At 41.6% G+C, this 20,017-nt stretch overlaps 1 protein-coding gene across 2 annotated transcripts in view; it reads right to left on the bottom strand.

Annotated features, from left to right (window-relative positions):
- CFAP221 (cilia and flagella associated protein 221) overlaps positions 1–19,977 on the bottom strand; it is a 31,869-nt gene extending 11,892 nt beyond the window's left edge. Inside the window, exons 1-12 of one of the 2 annotated variants that reach the window (XM_082198012.1) lie at positions 19,796–19,977; positions 14,287–14,474; positions 13,433–13,533; positions 11,545–11,631; positions 11,330–11,425; positions 9,594–9,694; positions 5,812–5,915; positions 4,350–4,509; positions 2,955–3,087; positions 2,748–2,859; positions 1,534–1,645; positions 435–522 (exon numbers count right to left, since the gene is read on the bottom strand). In XM_082198012.1, coding sequence (XP_082054138.1) covers positions 435–522; positions 1,534–1,645; positions 2,748–2,859; positions 2,955–3,087; positions 4,350–4,509; positions 5,812–5,915; positions 9,594–9,694; positions 11,330–11,425; positions 11,545–11,631; positions 13,433–13,533; positions 14,287–14,428 — 1,236 coding nt within the window. In that variant the 5' untranslated portion in view covers positions 14,429–14,474; positions 19,796–19,977. Of the gene's footprint in view, positions 1–434; positions 523–1,533; positions 1,646–2,747; positions 2,860–2,954; positions 3,088–4,349; positions 4,510–5,811; positions 5,916–9,593; positions 9,695–11,329; positions 11,426–11,544; positions 11,632–13,432; positions 13,534–14,286; positions 14,475–19,754 lie in introns of both variants that reach the window. The other variant, XM_082198013.1, reaches the window with a different exon arrangement.
- Between the last annotated feature and the right edge of the window lie 40 nt (positions 19,978–20,017).

A 20,017-nucleotide genomic window follows, 5' to 3' on the forward strand; every position in this document is an offset into this window, starting at 1 on the left:
TTTTTGTATTGCGAGGCATTCGTCTTGCGGGGCACCACTGTACAAGGCAGATTCCTGTGTCCCTTTGACTATTTGTCTACGTTGAATAGGCATGTAAGACGATGGCATGCTCCAAAAGGAGCACTGGTATATTGATGCCACAGGACCACTGCCCAACCTACAGGGTACATGAAGATATCCCCGAAGAGCCTGTATAGTAGGTGCCCCCCCTCTTCTGTTTCTCCCCCACTTTCCTTTTTCTTCCTGCTATACATTGCACTTGAACTCTGAAGACAGGAAACGGGACTGCACATATTATCCCAAAAAATTAATGGCAGCAAGGTGCATGCTTGTACTCTAACAAGATGGATCTATCTGCCTGAGTACAAGCATCCCAGCTGTCGCCTGCAATGTACAAACCCACACAGTTCTTTTAAAACAAAAATATGCCCTACCTTGTATAGTTCTACTTCTCTACATCGGTCTTCAGAAAATTGCCTTTGAAAAGTTGGAGAAATTGGATCTTTGCCTAAATGAACCTGCCTGCATTCAAATCAGAGAGGAGAGAACAGTTTTCACTTTAAAGTTCAGCTCATACAACTATTTACAGTGGTACTTTGATTTACGAACTTAATCTGTTCTGGAAGTCCATTCTTAAACCGAAACCATTCTTAAACCAAGGTGCGCTTTCCCTAATGAGGCCTCCTGCCGCCAGTGCCCTTCCACCATTCAGCTTCCATTCTTAGACTGAGATAAAAGTTCCCAAACCGGGACACTACTTCCGGTTTTGCGGAGTTCTTAAACCGAATAGTTCACAAACAGGGCTGTTCTTAAACCGAGGTACCACTGTACTAACAAGGCTTTTGCAAAGAGTAAATCAATCCAATGCAAACATTGTGCAGATTTTTTAGATCGCCTGCCTATTGACTTGACATGGGCAAGACACAATTAAACTTAAGCACTTTTAAGATCCAGTAATTTCAATGGAATTTCTACTGTTGAAATCCACCTAATTTCAAAATGCTTAATTTTGGCTGAATCACTCCCTTCTGTTTTCAAGTATTCTTCTGGTTATAGCCCTGTGCTTCTTTTTTGTTTCAACCCAAAGACTGCATTTGTATTGGCACATGAATGATTTACAAACCAAGATTCAACAACGAGATGATTCACAGAAAGTGCTTCTGCTTATGCTCAACGCCTATCTTTTGCCAGTTCCTCTACCTATTGCAGCCCCCTGTGTCATAACCCTTACTGTTCAAGAAGGCCTCCCAATATCGGGGGGGGGGGGGCCTGCACATTGCAAAAGCGGAATTGCTTTCCACTAGTGCAAAACCATCACTGGTTATGTCCCAGTAAGTTTTTTGTTCAGTTATTGACCAAGATAAATCACAATCATATAATTTTTCACCAGCTACAAACTGGGAAGCAAAAAATAAAATCACTTTATCCACTTTTTGCAAAAGATACAGTAAGCGGCGTATTCAGTTAGTCCTAAATACAATGAGCCGTTATATTTGTTTATTTCTGCTTGCATAATATGTGAGCGCCACTCACCATTTAAGTTGGTTGGTTAGCTCTGCTTGTATGTCCTGCTTGACTTTCAATTCAAAAACAGCTTCTTTCACCTGCCTTGTTATAGCTCCTCCATCACCTTGCCCTCCTAGGACTGTAGGGCACAAATACAAACAGGATGCTCAGGAGACAGAGTAAAATAGCCCTTCCACCACTGGCTGCAGTTACAAATGGTGAAATATTCCATTTAGTATGGCGTTAAAGAGACTGCAGAATGTTGATATTGCTACCAAGATCTGTTTTACAGGAGTTTATGATGAAGCTTCAGGTGTTATGGGAATAAGACCTCGGCTCTATGAATATTTTCAAATGAGACGTTTCTTGTTTACATAACATAATTCAAGATATACAACAAACCCTCATCAAGTGGTACACATGTGAAGAAGTGATCATATGATGACCAGGGTGGCACAGTGGCAGTATCAGTACAGAGAAGGTCCGAGGCCAAAACCATGCAGGGAGGTTAATAAGCGTGGTCCTCACAAACACAAAGTTATACTGTGTCGAAGGGACCTTCAGTGCTCAGAATTGCAAGGCCATGAGAGTTGGAAGTGATTTATTGCAACTGGGGGAAGATCCTTCAGATTCAGATGGAATGGTTCAGTTTGTTTGTTTATTGTCCAAAATTATTTATAACCACCTGTCCATCTACAGTATAGACATACCAGGGCAGTATCCATCCATCTATCTATGTATGTACCATATATCATATAGACTAATCATACAATAAAATTAAGAAATTATTCATACTATGCATATTATGTAAGAACTACAATGAGACATTAGTAGGACCTGTAAATCACAGAATCAAATTAGTAAATGTACAGAGATGCCAAATTTAGTCAAACTAAGCTGTGTTTTATGGTGGGAACAAGTTCCTCCAACTTCAAATCACTTTCCTAGGGCTGACTAGCCAATCTGCCTGAGGTGGGTTGGGGGAAAATATGGAAAGTGATAAAATGAAAGCAAAGTTCCCTACCACAAAGAGCATACAATTTAGAAAACATCACAAGGGACACAAGGAAGAGGAGGGAATAGAATGCAAATGCAAATAGGTGAAATAGTTTGTGACCACTGCACTTACACACTTAGATTGAGTGTGTTTGCTGCCGTTTCCATGTATTCTAGTCAGGCCCAGAAATTCCAGCCCTGTAGTACCACACATTACACAAACATGTAATACTCAAAGTTATTACCTTCTTTTAAGTATTTAATCTTTATTTTGCCTGGTTCCTGAACCAAAACAGTTGCCACAGCATAAGGATTTGACAAATCAGCTGGGAATCTCAAGTTTTTATATTCAATGGCCTACGAAATAAAATGTGACACATCAAAACAAATAATGGGCCCAATTTCGTTCTAACAATTTTTGCCACCGTTATTGTTTTCCTTAAATCCCCCACCTGTGGTTTTTGTAGAGGACTGCTCCGTTCTTGCTTTGGCAATGCTGTCTTCTGCAGTAGCCGTGCCACTGTTTTTTGTGGAGACTTTGGTATTCTCGCCAAAACTGCTTCTTGCTTCTCAAAGTCTGCTCTCCTAGATTTCATAAGAGACACATAATTTTAACTGTGATAGATGGAAGTACAGCTATAGTTCTGTAAAGGACTGCAGATGTAGTTCAAAAAACGTTGGCTTTTAAGTGGGAGTCTAAAACTTTGGATATTGTGAGACTTGAATCATTGTGTATGCTCTAGCAATGGCAGAAGCCCTTGAGACAGTTATATCTTCCACATGTGCTCAGAGCCCAGGCACCCTTTTATGTGCACAATGTTAAAATGGAGAAGGGGGAGAACAAGCAAATACCCAACCTCTCTTCTCCTTCCTTGCCTCTGCTGTTATGCTTGCCAAGTGAGTTCCAAGGTAAGAAGAAGGAAAGAGTGAGCACAATTGGGGTGGTGATGGCTGAGGAGCTCTCAAAAATTGTTCTCTGCTTCCGATTATAATCTGAGCCCGGTCAGAATTTGTAAGTTTATAAAGTTAGCCTCTTGAGACCTAGCCAAGAGACTATGAAAGCTGCCTACATTATTGTGAAAACACTTTAGATTCTATTTCTAAAAAATTATTTGGAGGATGTAAAGTCCTCATTTATATGACTCCAATACGAAAATACTCATCTCTGCTAGGGAATCATAGTTCTGTGACTTCTGAAGTGCATTTTGTGACACAGTTCTCAACTCCATATTAGTTACCAAAAATGCTTATTTTAGAATAAAATATCTTGAGAAATGCATACCCTGAGAAAAAAATGTCAACTCTTAAAAATACATATTTAACTATACATTTTCATCCAGATTTTTATTTAAATACACATTAATGCAGAAATGGGACAGAATGGAACTAGGAATGAGCACATGAAACTGACATGGACTGGAAACTAAGACAGCTCTTTCCCTCCCTAATTATAAACATATGATGCTGAAATTCAGTCTGGTGTAAAAAAATGACATTACTGTTCTCAAAGCATTATTAAGAAGTATCTTTACTGCAGCTTTTTCCAAACAAAATGATGGGCTGGATCCAAAGTTAGAGGAACTTACCTCCCACTTAAATCTACAGGACTTTGTAGCTAACCTTTTCCTCTGATTTCAATGTTGCCTAACACCACATTTACTTACTCATTTACTCTGGATTCAGCCTGATGTATTTATATCATCTTGGCTCATTTGTTTCTAACACACACACACACACACTGTATGGTACACCCCTCCCCAGGAAATATTATTTTATAAAGGTTTCTCAGTGAAACACACAATGATTTTTTTTTTTAAATGTTCAAAGCAAGTACCGGCCGCACATACGTTAATGTAGGGCGTGGCGATGATGTTCCTGTGAACGCACATATATAAGGTTTTGAGTTAAATTGTGAAATCCACAACTCCATTTTCATCTGGGCTGTTCCGTATTCAAATGGTGCAAATGTTACCATAATTTCTGCTTTCCCGTTGGCAGGAATTATTCCTGTAGTGAATGAGTGAATTAAAACAAAAACAAAAAAATAGTTAGTGCATTCACCTTGAAATCACAGCACTTTTATGACTGAAAGAAATTGTACAGAACAATCAGGGATTTTTGGAAGCTTAGTTTGAGAGGCATTAAAGGTAATGCGAATTTGGCAAGGTGATTGGAAAAGCGAATTACTAGTATAGTTCAGCAGCTGGTGGCGCTTCTTGGTAAAAACAAACAAACAAACAAACAAACAAACATGATTATCCCAAAAGTTCAACCTTTTGGAAGCATCTTGGTGCACTGACAAACTGGAACGTGTCCAGAGGAGGGCAACCAAAATGGTCAAAGGCCTGGAAACGATGCCTTATGAGGAACGGCTAAGGGAGCTGGGCTTGTTTAGCCTGGAGAAGAGGAGGTTAAGGGGTGATATGATAGCCATGTTCAAATATATAAAAGGATGTCACATAGAGGAGGGAGAAAGGTTGTTTTCTGCTGCTCCAGAGAAGCGGACACGGAGCAATGGATCCAAACTACAAGAAAGAAGATTCCACCTAAACATTAGGAAGAACTTCCTGACAGTAAGAGCTGTTCGACAGTGGAATTTGCTGCCAAGGAGTGTGGTGGAGTCTCCTACTTTGGAGGTCTTTAAGCAGAGGCTTGACAACCATATGTCAGGAGTGCTCTGATGGTGTTTCCTGCTTGGCAGGGGGTTGGACTCGATGGCCCTTGTGGTCTATTCCAACTCTATGATTCTATGATTCTATGAGATAAGCTATGCCATCAGCTCAAGGCAACATGGCCCAATTTCCAGGGATGATGGGCATTGTAGTCTAGCAGCAGTTTGATGCTCATAGGCTTTCTTTTCTTCAACTGGGGAGGTTGTAGCAATAAAATCTCTTCTTAATTTGTGGAGTAGGGGGCAATCCTAACATCCTCCCTACCACCAATGGGGCTTTATCTACACGCATGGCAGCCACAGTGGGACTTTGGAGTGGGTGGACAGGACAGTGAGATTGGCTTGAGATCCAGAGAATTATGGGCCAGCTTGGGTCAGCCCTTCCCACTGAACCCCACATTTTGGGGCTTTCCATTGGCTCCTGCCTACCCACAAATTCAGCAGCTGCTGGAAAGTTGTCTTAGCTGGGTGAAGGGACACTTTTCCTCATTCCACCCACCCACCCATCTACCTACCCAGCCCAGCATGAGGGGTGGTGGCAGATTGCACTATAATATGTTTATATATACAGTACACGCTATTTAAGATACTAGCATTCACACATTAATGAAGTAATGCTCCCCCTCCCAAGATTTTACCAGATGTTGGATGAACCGTAAAGGCTTTGTGAGGCTGAAGATAGTCTATGTGGAACTCAAAATCTATGGGACAGCTGCAATCCAGGGGAATCACATATTCTTTACTGGAAAAGGTGATACAGGACAAAAGAATCAGAAATAATTACATTAATGTTCATTAGCACATCTGCCCACCCCTGGGCAGCATGACAGATAGAAATGTACTGAGCAGGTAAGTACAAACCCCTCCTTAGCCCTGCAAAGTGACCTTAATCCAACTGTTAAACGCAAAAAGTTGGCTCTTTTCCTGCTGGTAGCAGCTTGAGATGGCTATTGCTCAGCAATGGAAGTCTTCTATAAAGATATCCAGAGAGACCTGGATCAGTAATGTTTGGGATTGATCACGGGATCCCAAACATATTCAGTTGTATGTTGTGATGCCCTATCTTTTCTAAACTGGTTGCTGTTTTTTCTGCAATTATTTTTAGTCTAACTCTGCACTAAGTGATGTAGGGCCTTTATATATAACTGGATTTGATTTTGTGTAGTTACACAAGCCGTTCTTTCCTGATGTATTGAAATAATAAAAAAATTGTCGGAAACGTAAGTACAAAGAGACACGAATATGAAACCCTTGTCAAATTAATGCAATATATGAACCAGAGACAGGTGACAATAAAGTAGTATTTTTATTAAAATTAGCAATTCCTGGAAGAGAAAAAACACAATAATCTGCAAAACAAACATGTATTTAATTTGCTCTGATGCTGTATTTTTTCATTACCATGTTATCTTGAATGAAAATTTATATTATTTTATGAAAATAATAAGAAAGAAAAGGCAGCTGTAATGTTTTCATGGGTAAAAAACAGTCATCACTACAGTGTTTTTAATTTTATGAGGCTTGGGCAGAAGGTAAATCTTTGGGTAGTTTGCTCTAGATCAACAAAGATTTCTGACGCCAAATTGTTTAATAACAGAGGAAACAGGATAACCTGCCTAGCCCAGCAAATTCTACTGCTGAAACGACAGAAGCTTGAGATAACCAGTAGTGGGTCCTTGCATGGAAACACTGTGAGGTTCCTGGACTGATAATTCTTTAATTCCAAGCATGTGTCTTTTGCACCAGGTTTTGCTCTGTGAATCTCAGGGTTCTAGCAAAAAACAAATGAGATCCTGCTAGCCTGGGGTCCCACTGGACCCAATGGGGCTTACTTCCGAGTAGATGTGTACAGAATTGCACTGCACCTCCTGAATTAAAAATGGTGTGACCTCATAGATCAGGTGTTTTACAATTTAGTTTTCAACAAACTCCTCTGACAGTCACTCAGGTTGTAGGTCACAGTTTTGACTACTCCACCCCATAAAGATCCCCACCCCACTTGCACACTGCATGTATAAATAGATCAACAGAGAGAAACTACTTCCATTTTTTTAGACTGAGCAGCATTCATCATCATCATCATAATTTATTTCTACCCCGTCCATCTGGCTGGATTTCCCCAGCCACTCTTGGTGGCTTTCAACAGAACATTAAAAGCAGAATAAAACTTCAGACATTAAAAACTTCCCTAAACAGGGCTGCATTCAGAAACTTGACTTCTCCATCTGTGGTTTTAAGAGGTAGCATCCAGGATGGATAACATGAAACTATTGGAACCGTTATGCAGCTCTTGCTTAGTTACATCTACTGATATCAATAAGGCTTATTCACAGGTTATTGGGATTAGGCTCATCTTCTCAGCCAATGTTTAGACCCGTATCCTAAGCTAAAAAAGCAGCTTTGGATTCCTAGCTGGCTGACACCCGCCTGTTGGATGCCCTATGCATTTTCCAAAATCCAAGCCTATCTGTAAGGATTTTTGCATGTCTGGTTTTAACTAGTCAAAACAAGATGACTTAGAAAAACCACAGCATATTCTTCACTTTGTTAAAAAAAAATATTTTTTTTTTACTCAAACTCCTCCAATGTTCTATAAACTGTTGACTAAAATCCTGTTTAGCTGATTAATAAGGAATGTAGTTTATATGCAGTATTGCCTTGAAACTTTTTTTAAAAAAAGTTTGGATGAAGAAGAGATTCCCTGCTTGATAGGTTTTTAACATTTCCAATTTGGGTTGCAATTGTGGCCTTCCTAAGAAGGAAGCCATGGGTGGACAGGGTGAGATGGGTGTATGTGAAGAATGGAATTGATCATGGGACTCAGGAGAGAATTTTTTAAAGAATAAACTTACTTTCACTTAATGAGCAGGATTTGTAAGTGTGTGTGTGTGTGTGTGTATGTGTGTGTGTGTGTGTGTGTATATATATATATATATATATATATATATATATATATATACACACTTAAAAGCAAAATGGTTCCAATGAGACCTGTGAGTGGATGCCACACACACACTATACCTTTAAATCACATTCAAAGCGCTTCCTCTCCCTCACTTGAATGCATTCAGGAGAATGTTTCTGGGTCCACAACCAGGGACTTTCATGCATCGGGAAGTCATAGCTCAAGGGTTTAGCATCATAGAATTGCAGAGCTGGATGACCCAAGGTTCATCTAATCCATGGGTAGGCAAACTAAGGCTCGGGGGGCAGATCCGGCCCAATCGCCTTCTAAATCCGGCCCATGGACGGTCCGGGAATCAGCGTGTTTTTACATGAGTAGAATGTGTTCTTTTCTTTAAAATGCACCTCTGGGTTATTTGTGGGGCATAGGAATTGGTTCATTTTTTCCCTTCAAAATATAGTCCTGCCCCTCACAAGTTCTATGGGACAGTGGACCGGCCCCCTGCTAAAAAGTTTGCTGACCGCTGATCTAATCCAAACCCCAGCAATGTAGGAATCTCAACTAAAACATCTATGACTGATGACCATCTTTCCTCTGCTTTAAAACCCAAAATGAAGGAGAGTCCACCGCCTCCCGAGGGAGACTGTTTCAACTGTTTCAACTGTCCAACAGCTTTCACTGCCAGAAAGTTCTTCATGATGTTTAGTTGGAATCTCCTTTCTTGTAACTTGAAGCCATTGGTTTGAGTCCTACCCTCTGGAGGAGGAGAAAACAAGCTTGCTCCATCTTCCATGTGACACCCCTTGAGATATTTGAAGATGGCTATCTCATCTCCTCTCAGTCTCCTCTTTTCCAGGCTAAACTTCCTCAATTCCCTCGACTACTCCTCATAAGACTTGGTTTCCAGACCCTTGATCATTTTGATCGCCCTTCTCTATACACGTTTCAGCTTGTCAATATAGAGCATCTGTTTTGCATGCAGGAGGACCTATGTTAAATCTCTGGCATCTCCACGTATGACTGGGAAAGACTCCCTTCTGGAACCCTGGAGAGTCTCTGTTAATTTATGTAAGCAATACTGAAACAGGTGGATCAATGGTCTTATTTGTTATAAGTCAGCTTCATTTGTTTCTAGAATACATCATCTCTGTACTATAACTCTGTAGTAAGAGCACGGTGCTAATGAAAAGCATTTATACAACCAAGGCTACCGTAGTGGCAGAATACTGCTGGAATATAAACACTGTCTCTCAGAAATCTCATCAGCCTTGGAGAAATACAGCATTACAGTCACAGATAATCTTTCAGAATAATCAAATATATTTTACAATGCCTGCCCACTGAAAGCCCACTGCTATAGTAAAACCAGATGCAACTGTATTTCCTGATTGAGTTAATATCATATGAAAAGGTGCTCTGTTTCGTTCGGCCCTCTCCCTAACCTGTCACATTAAGTTAATTATTTTAGCAACACATGAGAAACAGTTTAATTTTAAAAAAATCATAACAGCTTACCATTGTCCTAGAGAAACATCAGATAAATTAATGAAGGATGGAAATTCTACAGTGTTTATCACAGGATAGGCATGTAGAGGAACCAGCAATGTGTCATCTCCCTGCAGGGAAAACCAAGAAGGAAATTACACAGGCTGTTACAAGAGATAAATATTAATTGACATGCACTGGGGTGGTTGCTAACTGGCTCATCTTGTACTACTGAGTTACAAGAACCAAGGTTACATGGACTGCAGGAATTTTGTGAAAAATGACTGGCTTTCAATAGAGAATAATGGAGATGCCTCCCCTATCATTACAAGAACATACACAATGTAGGGGAAAGATCTTCAGTCTGATTTTATACATGTCTACCAAGATGCAAGACTTACTTATCATCAGAACAATTGTTTATTATTTATAAAAAGTGCCAAATATATATTAGGCACTGTACAGCAACAGACAAGAGAGGTCCCTGACTACAGGTTCAGTGTGTATGTGTGTGTGTGTGTGTGTGCAGGATTACGGCCTTATTCCATTCTCAGATATGAGAACCTGGAAACAGATTTAGACAGCCATATGGCCAAATCAGTGTGCTTTCAGCCTAAATCCAGGATGGGAACTTTTTTCAGCCCAAAACCAGAGAAATCATCATCATCATCAAACCTTTTATTGGCATCACATACAAACATCCAAAGCAAATCAATACAGAATTACCACTTCCCCAGTGGCACAAAACATTTGCTAAATGAAAGGAGGCAGAACAGTCTAAACCAGAGAAATGGATGTGGCTTTTAAAATTGTACAGTGGGCTACATTCCAGCCACACATGCCAGTGGTTTTTATAAACAACCTTGAAGTTTGAAAGCATGCCAGTACAAGTAGATAAATAGATACCGCTGCAACGGGAAGGTAAACGGTGTTTCCATGTGTTCTGGCACTTGTCATGGTCCTCCAAGCGCCAGTAGCAGTTTAGTCATGCTGGCCACATGACCCAGAAAACTGTCTGTGGACAAATACCTGCTCCCTCGGCCTGAAGCAAGTTGAGCGCCCCACCTCAAAGTCACCTTTGACTGGACCTAACCATCCATGGGTCCTTTACCTTCACGCCTTATACAGAGATATATCTCTCCATCCAATGGCGATAAATGACATTTTTTCGCCTTTAAAGGCATGTTTCTAGTCCTCTTGGGGATGAGGAAAAATTGAAAAACATAGAAGCTTTCCTGAAAATGTTCAGCATTCTAAGAAGCTTCATTTTTATTTTTCTGCAGCACTGAGTTGAATTTCCCATGCCAATTTCACAAGTGTATTTCCTATAAGGAGACTGCAGTAAGGATTGTGCCTGAAAATACTGTGTAGATAATCCATTCCAACAAAAAATTGCTGCATTTGACTGAAAAAATGACCAGTTTCGAGGATTTTTAAAAACCTGGAACCATTCTTCTTCTGAACACTTCTATTTTGTATTTCAAACCAAACCAGACACTCCTAGTATTTCCCCATTAGGTTCACATTAGACCTCTGTTTGCTCCTCCATCCCCCTCTCCCCAAATTCAGTGTGTTATCTCTTCACTGAGGGCAGAACAAAATAACACAAAGGAAAGGGATGAGTAATACAGACTGACAATACAGTGAATAAAATTGAGTAATATTAATCTGTAAGATCAATCATGGAGTACAACAACATATTTATTTCACTCATACAAAGTGAGGAGGAGGCCACATATACATTCCCCCCCTTTGTAGTGTCTTACCTGAGAATGGATTCTAAGGCAGTCATAATAGTATCGCCATTCATCAGCACAGAAATCAACCATAATTGTGAAGGACAAGCCAGGGACAAGCCGTTGCTGTAAAACAGAGAACGGTAATTTCCCAAGAAGTGCCCAACTGCCATTTATATTGCAATGTGAAAATGGAAAGTGGAGAATTAAATGCAAATGATGAGAAGGTTACTACTGACACTTACTATTTTGCTGTATTTGATCTGAAAGTACTTTGTCTCCGGTGGAATAACATGGAAATTTATAACTTCGCTTGAAATATTCAGAAGTTTCTACAGAACAAAATAAGCAGGGTTTTTTCTGCCTTTCATTTTAAGAACAAACATCTATGTTTTAACATCTTAAAGTGACAGTCTAACTGTAATGAATTTGAAGTGCTATCTAGTGAGCTTTGGAAAACAGTTCCTTCACCGATCATTTGCTTCAGTATTGTTCTTACGGGTTTTCTCCCCCTTTGCGTTTGCAAATGAAAAGATATTCAGAAAGTGATCAAAAGACAGTGACCGCATTTCTATATTATGCTTACACTACGGTTTAGAGACACTTTCATGAGCAGGAAGGAGCTACAGCAAGTTTAGAGCTGGCACACCACTTGCTGCCCTGGTCCAAGGAGAAGCTCTGGCAGCATTTTCACTTCCCCTGAATCTTGCTTTGTGTCTAAGGATGGGGGAGAAATCTCTTTTTAAATGGATTTAGGCATAGATTTTCACGGTTCTGACCAATGGAGTTCAATTCCTAATGAATGACCTCTAGCATCAAATGCTGGCTTACGTCCCAGCCACTTTTACACTATCATATATTTTTTTAGTTATACATAAAAAATACACATATTTATTCATTTTAAAGTGTCAAGCCCCATCCTGTACTATATTTCTGCAACATAATTGTAAATGGACATTAATACACATGTATTTTACACAGTTAAAAACACATTGTTATATGCATGCGCTAGTTAATTTAGGAAACATGGGAGTGTATGCATATAATATTACGTGTATAATAATGCGTTTAATAATACATAAAATATGCAAGAATTGTTTGAAGCTTCAGAGGAACCAGGGTGGAGAATACACTTCCTGCCAAAATTAAGGAGCAAGACGGGAATTAGAAAAAAATAAATGTGTGTGGATAGGCTTGACATAGAGATTTTTCCCTAGCTGTGTTGTCTAACCCAAGGAATTGTAGTTTACCACCAACTGCAAGTACCGTATTTTTCGCCCCATAAGACGCACCGGCCCATAAGCCGCACCTAGTTTTTTGGGGGGGAAATAAAGGGAAAAAAATTTATTTCCCCCCCAGGTGCGCTGCGCTACACCAGGAGCTTGGGGGGTGCGGAGCTCAGCGCGCCCCAAGCTTCTGCGTGCCGGCAAGCAGTCCGCTAGCCCTGGGAGAGCCGCGGGGCTCTCCCAGGGCTAGCGGATCGCTGCGCTACACCAGGAGCTTGGGGCGTGCTGAGCTCAGCGCGCCCCAAGCTTCTAGGTGCGCACAAGCAGTCCGCTGCCGCCCCAAGCCTCGCGCACCCGGTGGGACCTCCTGCCTTGCAGACACTCGCCCGAAGCAGGGAGAGCCCTCCGGAGGGCTCCCCGTGCTTCGGGCGACAGACTGCCGCCCCAAGCCTCGCGCACCCGGTGGGACCTCCTGCCGGGCGCGCGAGGCTTGCAGGCACTCGCCCCATAAGACGCACCCCGATTTCCCCTTCATTTTTGGAGGGGGAAAAGTGCGTCTTATGGGGCGAAAAATACAGTAGTTTAAACAAGCTAGCTTCATAAACCATGGTTTTGAATCTGACAATGGCTTGCTCTAAACCATGGTCCCTTCTATGGATGGCATGACAATTTGAGATCCAGTGAAACAAAAAGCAGATGCTACCAAAGTCATTTTTCTAACTGTACAGGAGGGGGAGGGGGGAGGATAAGAATGTCCAAGTCCAGGATGCTCTGTGGCTCCGTCCTGCTCATGCACATCTTGAGACTACACCATGGTTTAGCGTGATGAGCATAGGTGACCAGTGGGCAATTCCAGGTGTAATTATTTCATTTCAGCCCGCTACCTAACAACACCATTATTACTTACCAGTACTTGCTGGTGATGTTGTTCCATTATATACCCTCCAAAGTGCATGATGGCAGGTTTAGCCTGTATGACATCATTTCTTACAAGCTTTCTAAATATCTCTGAAAAGAAAAGAAAAAAAGAATGAAAGAAGTCAGAATCAATAATTGGTATACTGAGTCAGATCAGCTGGATCAGAACTCAATTAAAATTAGCGGTGACTAATGTGTTCCATTTGTTTTAATGAGGCTTAGCTGTGATTAGCTTAGGTAGATCGGTGCCACAGTCTAATCAGTCTACCTTCTTTGTCGAAAAAGCTATCAGGGACCCGCTCCCAACCTGCCCATTGCTCTCAGCCTCACCACACTAACCCAGATGTTGTCTTTTTGTAAGTCTTCTCGCTTCCTGCTTGGGCTAAGTGGGCAAAGGATTTAGCAGCCATTCTGCCTGCATAGCAGCAGTGTATCTCTGGATTGCTTGGCCAACCAGTCAACTTCATTAGGAGCAAGACTAAAGGTCTTTCAGATGACTTATTTGTTGAGCATTCAGGGAGATTAGATAACCTTGGTTTATTTAATGTGTTTCCTCTTATTTGTTCGCAAGGAAATGGCATTATATCAAAGCAAGTATTACCCCGCCCCCCTCCACTATCCAATGCATTGCCCCATCTCTTAGCTTCTTCCAATAAGTCTAAACTTTTAGAAGATAGGTTTTTTGTGCAAGATCTCCCAATCAACTATAACAGCACAACCTGGATTTCTTGGTAATGAACCTTGCACCCCACCGAAAACAGTTAACATTTGGAAGCACCCGAAGGCCTTCAAAAGCCTATAAATCAAGAAGCCCCGCCTGCATAAGAATATCCAGTCACCTACTGGATTCCACAAGGCGATTGGGGACATCAGTTGCTTCCTTCGTATCATCCACCAGGCTGTCCAAAAGAAGAGATTGCAGTTTCTCAGGGGTTTCTTTGGTGTTGCTGAAGTCTTCGGAACAGGCTGATTTCACCACTTCCATCTTCTTGTGGTTAATACAACTTCCCAGGCATCAAAACGATCATTACCTGTAATCAAATGCAAAAATATAGTAGTACATATGAAAATCCTGCATGCACAAAGACACTTGTTGTGCAAATTCCTAGTTGAAAGTTCAATTCCTGCTGCCATGGATGACACTGTTACACAGCTTGCTGAGTATTTCCAAGGAATCCGCCCCCCTGAAAACCAACAAATACTTTATAAATAGGATATTAGATTCATTCATAATGGCCATAACAACATGCAAATAACTCCACTAATTATACAAACCTACCTGCCCACATATATCTATGTAATTATTTTATGGCAGGAGAAAAACCCAACAGCAATTTTTAATAACACTTCCTTGTTTAGTTGCATGAAGGTGATTCTCACGTGGCATACACAACAAGCAGGGGGCTTTTTACAAATCTGTTCTATAATCCTTCCTTCCCCAAACTCACTCATCTGGAAACAGGGTAGACACGGAAGGGTATGTCTCAGTTCCCTCAGCAACAGGTTTGTCGAACAAAGTTTAGTGGGGGGCGGGGAAAGCTTAAACCTTAATAGGAGGCTGAAATCTAGACGCTGTCAGATTACTACATCTCTGCTCAGAGATCTGCAACGGCTACTGGTTTGTTACCAGGCCAAATTCAAGGTGCTGCTATTAGTAAAAAAAATCCCTTAAGAACCTGGAGCCAGTTTACTTGGAGGACTGCCTCACCAGTGCTGTTGTCCGAAAATGAGAGAGGGATGGTGGTGCTGGAGCTCACCATGAACACCTCCCACATTTTCTCAGAACGGCAATGGCACCCACCTGAGAAGTGCCAGAACTGAGTTCTGGCACGTTTTGGCTGGGAAAAAGCCCTGGCCCCCCTCCCTGTATGTGCCGGCTTCAATCTATGGAACTGGCATTTTTACAAGTGCCATATGACATGACAATAGGCACCTTTGCTGTTATTAATTCCTACTAAATACATTTCTGTTTAGGGAAGCCTACCCAGAAACGTAAACTTGATGTTTATTTAAATATGTAATTCTGGGAGGAATTCAACGTAGCACTAACCAGACTGCTGTCAACGCAAGCATTTCTGCTTGCCTGATGGAAGAAACGGCCCTCTCTTTCCCTGCTGTGCTGTTATTGGGGTTCTCCCAACCCCCCCCCCCCGAGCCAACTTGGGGCGCACAGGGGGAGGAAAGCGAGGAAAGCCCTACTGAGTCAACAAAGTCCTTGTGCGGGCTTCTGCTAGCAGGACTTGTTAGCTGAATCCAGCCCCTTGTTTTAGAATGCATATTTTTTTTAAAACCTGATGATTTCTTCCTATACATACATAATACATAAAATGTTGAGCTGCCATTGTGCAGCTCCCATTGGAGTACTGGTAGCACCTCACCACAATCCTGGATTTGCATGAAGTCAGGAAAGGGGATGTGGGGAAAAGAGAAGGCAGTTTACCAAATTAACAGACCTAATAAGAAATCACTCAAAAGAAATATTAAGGATAGGATGTCTTTATAAATTGCATGGAAAAAGAAGGCTTCCAGAGCATCACTTGGCTTAGTGTAGACTAAACCCTACTGGCAATCAGAACGTTTCTCCAAGACTTACCATCTAAATACAGTTATCTGTAAAAAAAAAAATTGATTTACTAAGTACGTTCATGGATAGCAGGAAGTCATGATTCGAATTAAGGAGTCAAGCCAAAGCTGTATAAAGGCTTGTACTCCCTATGTAGAAGTTAATTTGAAAATATTTGTTTTTTGAAGTTAGTTATCTATTTTTTTTATTCTTTTTCTGTTTCTTTTCATTTTATTTATGTATAATGGATGTATCTATGAGTGTTTGCAATAAAGAAATAAAAGAGAGAGAGAAGGCAGTTTGCACCACAGCAGTGGCCCTAGGACAGGAGAAGGGAGGTAACACTGAGAGGGGGAAAGTGGTGGTTTAAAACAATGACAGAAGTTTGAGTAAAGCAGGGATAGATGGAAATTGTGGTTTTAAACAACGACAGTTTTGAGTGAAGTACTATGGAATATTTGAAGGGGTTGCAAAAGGAGGGAGCCAGAGGCATGGGAATGAGGTTGAAGATGAAAGCAGGGGCATGAAAGGGTCTGAAGAATAGGAGACGGTGGATGCTTCATAGCTGGGGAAAATGTAGAAAGGGTGCTTAGGACTTGGGATGAGAGGGAGGAAGAAGATTCAGGAGGTTCTCATGGTATAGGCATGAAAACAGGAGTGCAAAGCAGGGCTGCAGAACAGAAGGGAGAAGTGGCTTCAGAAATGGGTGAAAAGCAAGTTTAGTAGTTGCATGGGGAGGAATCTCTGGTGGGTTAAATGTGGTGGACTGGCAAGAGGAGCACAGCCCCTAGTTATTTATATTTAGGAAAAACAATTAGGCCAATTTATTTTTAATCTCTGATTTTATCAGTATTCTTAAATGTTTGTTTGTTTTCATGTGGACCACTTAGAGGTTTTCATGTTTAAGCAGTATATAAATCCGGTTAAATAAAAAATAAATAAATCAGTATCACAAGGGGGATACCAATATTCTCTCACTAATTGTTTCGGAGTAACTGCTGCTCACACTAATCTTCTCCATACTCAGTGATACCAAAGCAGACTGCCCTTGAACTCTCCTTATAAGTAAGTAAGTGCTTAGCCCTTTCTATGGTTTAGGTTAAAATCCTTTTGACAGGATTTTGACAGGATCAAGTCCCATTGATCAAAGCTAGACTTATTTCTGAGTAAATGTAGTACTGTACTTAGAATCCCAAGGAAAACAAATGCCCTTTCTGACAGATTTGTTTATTTATTTTGTTTTAATATTGAAAAGCCAGAACTGAAAACGAGAACTGTGTTTGTCTTCCAAACAGAGCAAAGGCCATTTCTCAGCAAACAATCTGACACATCAGACACACAAATTAAGGCTTCATCACAGAAATCCAGACAGTAATGTTAATTATAATTGCCAAACTTCATTAACTTTAAGAACCTCATAATGGCTCAAATACTTTAGAGTAAGTCAACAATCCATAATTCTGCCACATAAAAGGATGACATTTCAGATATACTCTTATGCTTAAGAAACAGGTCCTGACCAAACAAATGTAATGTACAGAAAGTTTATTTCCATCCATCTCAGAATGTTCCAGGAAAGGAACATGAGCTGCTCTCAAGGTCCATCTTATTTTTTTTTTAGAGTATGATAAATTAATCTTCTCGGGCAATCTTTTAAAAATATCTTAATTTTTCCAACTTCCTCTTCATTTGTTAGACATTAATATGTGGAGTTATAGTAACGGCATTTCAATTCCCTGCTTTAAATAACTTTAGAATGAGTTGTTTACTTCATGAAGACAATTACAAAAGGCAGCAGCAGCAGCTAAGAGGAATTGCAGGTCCAGTTGAAGTAAGCAGAGATATCTAAATGTAAATAGAGCCTAGGGCTTGCCACAGAAAATTAAGCAATAAACCATCCGTTGTGCTCACAATACTTCATCTGCTGGACGTCTGTCTCAGCCAACCCCTTCATGACATCGCAAAACCAGGTGAAGCCTTGGAACAGAAAGGGAGAGAAGAGGAGCAAATTTTTGGGGTGGAATTACATGTTATACTGAGGACTTTTTTCCCAGCCGAAACTTGCCAGAACTCAGTTCTGGCACCTCTCAGGTGGGCGCCATTGCTATTATAAGAGAACAAGGGAGGCATTTGTGGTGAGTTCTGGCACCTCTTTTTCTAGAAAAATAGCACTGGTAATACTTGACATAAAGTGGACACTGAAACAGCATCCCACTTTCAAATTGGCCCGCCCCGCCCCATAATGCTTACCCCGTCTCTTGATGATACTGTCACACATTCCTGAGCCGAACTACATAAATGATGGCTGCAGCCAGATGGAGAATGAGGCCAGCAATACTACCCAAACTGAAGGAGAGGGGAGATGAACTGCTGCTTTTGGTACCAACCCTGTGCTATGTGTTTCTTGCACAACACAGCTTCCTCACCTATCTATTCTAAAATAGGTTGTATGTGCCATATTGGAACATACTGTTTATGGTGGGAAATAAATAGAGAACAATGTACCTTAAAAAATAAAATGTGTGAGAACTTGTGCCTAGGACTCGGAAGACCTGGGTTCAAATTCCCAACCAGCCATGAAGGTCTCTGGATGAGTTTAGGCCAGACACTCCAGCTCAGCTCAACTCCCTTTGTATAGTGGGATCTCAAGAGAACATGGACTCTTAAAAAAATACAAGGATGGGACAAACTTCCACAGGTATTTCTAGAAGAGTGATAGCCAAACATTTGGGCAAGCACACTAAATCCACACTATGTAGTATTACAACTCCAGTCCACACCACCTCAGTGCATATAAAATTCTCCTTGTATCCAGAGGCAGGTGTATCTATAGCTAGTAGCAGGGCAGCACTGAAGAGAAAGGAGCAATAGCAGGTCATTATCTAAGGCCACAGGATCTCTTTCTCAAGCACCCTTGTTGAAGTGCACCACCAACACCCCTGGCCCCTTATGGCACCCATGCCACAGGTTGGTCACCTGTACTCGACAATCTGCTGCCTGAAGCAGTAGACATGTATGACCCTCAAACTAACATTTGCGCCATGTTAGCAACACCTGGGTGTTGTCTGCAGTTGCTCATGTAGAAACTCACTACAAGCCGAGTTAGTGGTTAAGGAGGCCGATGAGGCCTGAGCCTGCATAGAGAAGCAACCCAATTCTCCAGGAGCTAAAAAGGACCACATGCCAAATATTTAGTCTATAATGCAATGGGCAGTAGGATACCAAGGGTCATTTATGGGGGTGGCTTTAGGTTCCTTAAAAGCAAAACATCTAAGGGGGTGTCAGGGTGGCACTGGAGACATAAATGACTACCAGGCTGTGGGAAACTGGTGTCATCAGTGGATCAAATCCCTCCGTTGTGTTGAATTAAACTAAAAAGTTTTAATTGGATTCTGAAGAAACACGCAATTAATTGTTCCCGTTCTAAATTTTATGATGCGGCTTATGCAAACCGTTATTTTGAATAATGCCTTTTAAGAGGACACTATGAATGAGTTTGTGGAACTAAAGGGGGTGGGAAGCAGCCTGAAAAAAGTTTGGGAACCATTGCATTGCACCCTGGAATAGACAACACTGGGACAGATGGGGAAATAGTTGCAATGATAATAATAATAACAACAACAATAATAACAAACCCACACCCTCGTCCGCTGCCTCACGCAGGGGAGTTTCTGCTCTGACAATGAATCCCCGGGCAAACAACAGCCTGCTGCGCTTGAAACCTGCCGGGCCCCCAGTGTAAACCTACCAGCCCTTCCCTGGCTCTTCTGGGCTCAAGGAGGGACCTACCGTGCGTGCGGGTCACTCCACGCAGCCCAGGGCCAGCCGGGGGAGCCGGGAAGGTAGTGGGGGGCTGCGCGGGGAAGGGGCATGGGGAAGGCGAGGGGAGCAAAAAGAAGGCGGCGGCACCCGCCCTTCCCCTCCGCACGGAGCTCGTCCCTCCACCTCCGTTGCTAAGCCGGTCGCCAAGCCGCCGCTCCGAGGCACTCAGCACGCTGTGGACCGTGCCAT

Source organism: Podarcis vaucheri (assembly GCF_965113315.1).
Source record: "Podarcis vaucheri genome assembly, chromosome: 1".
Taxonomy (NCBI): domain Eukaryota; kingdom Metazoa; phylum Chordata; class Lepidosauria; order Squamata; family Lacertidae; genus Podarcis; species Podarcis vaucheri.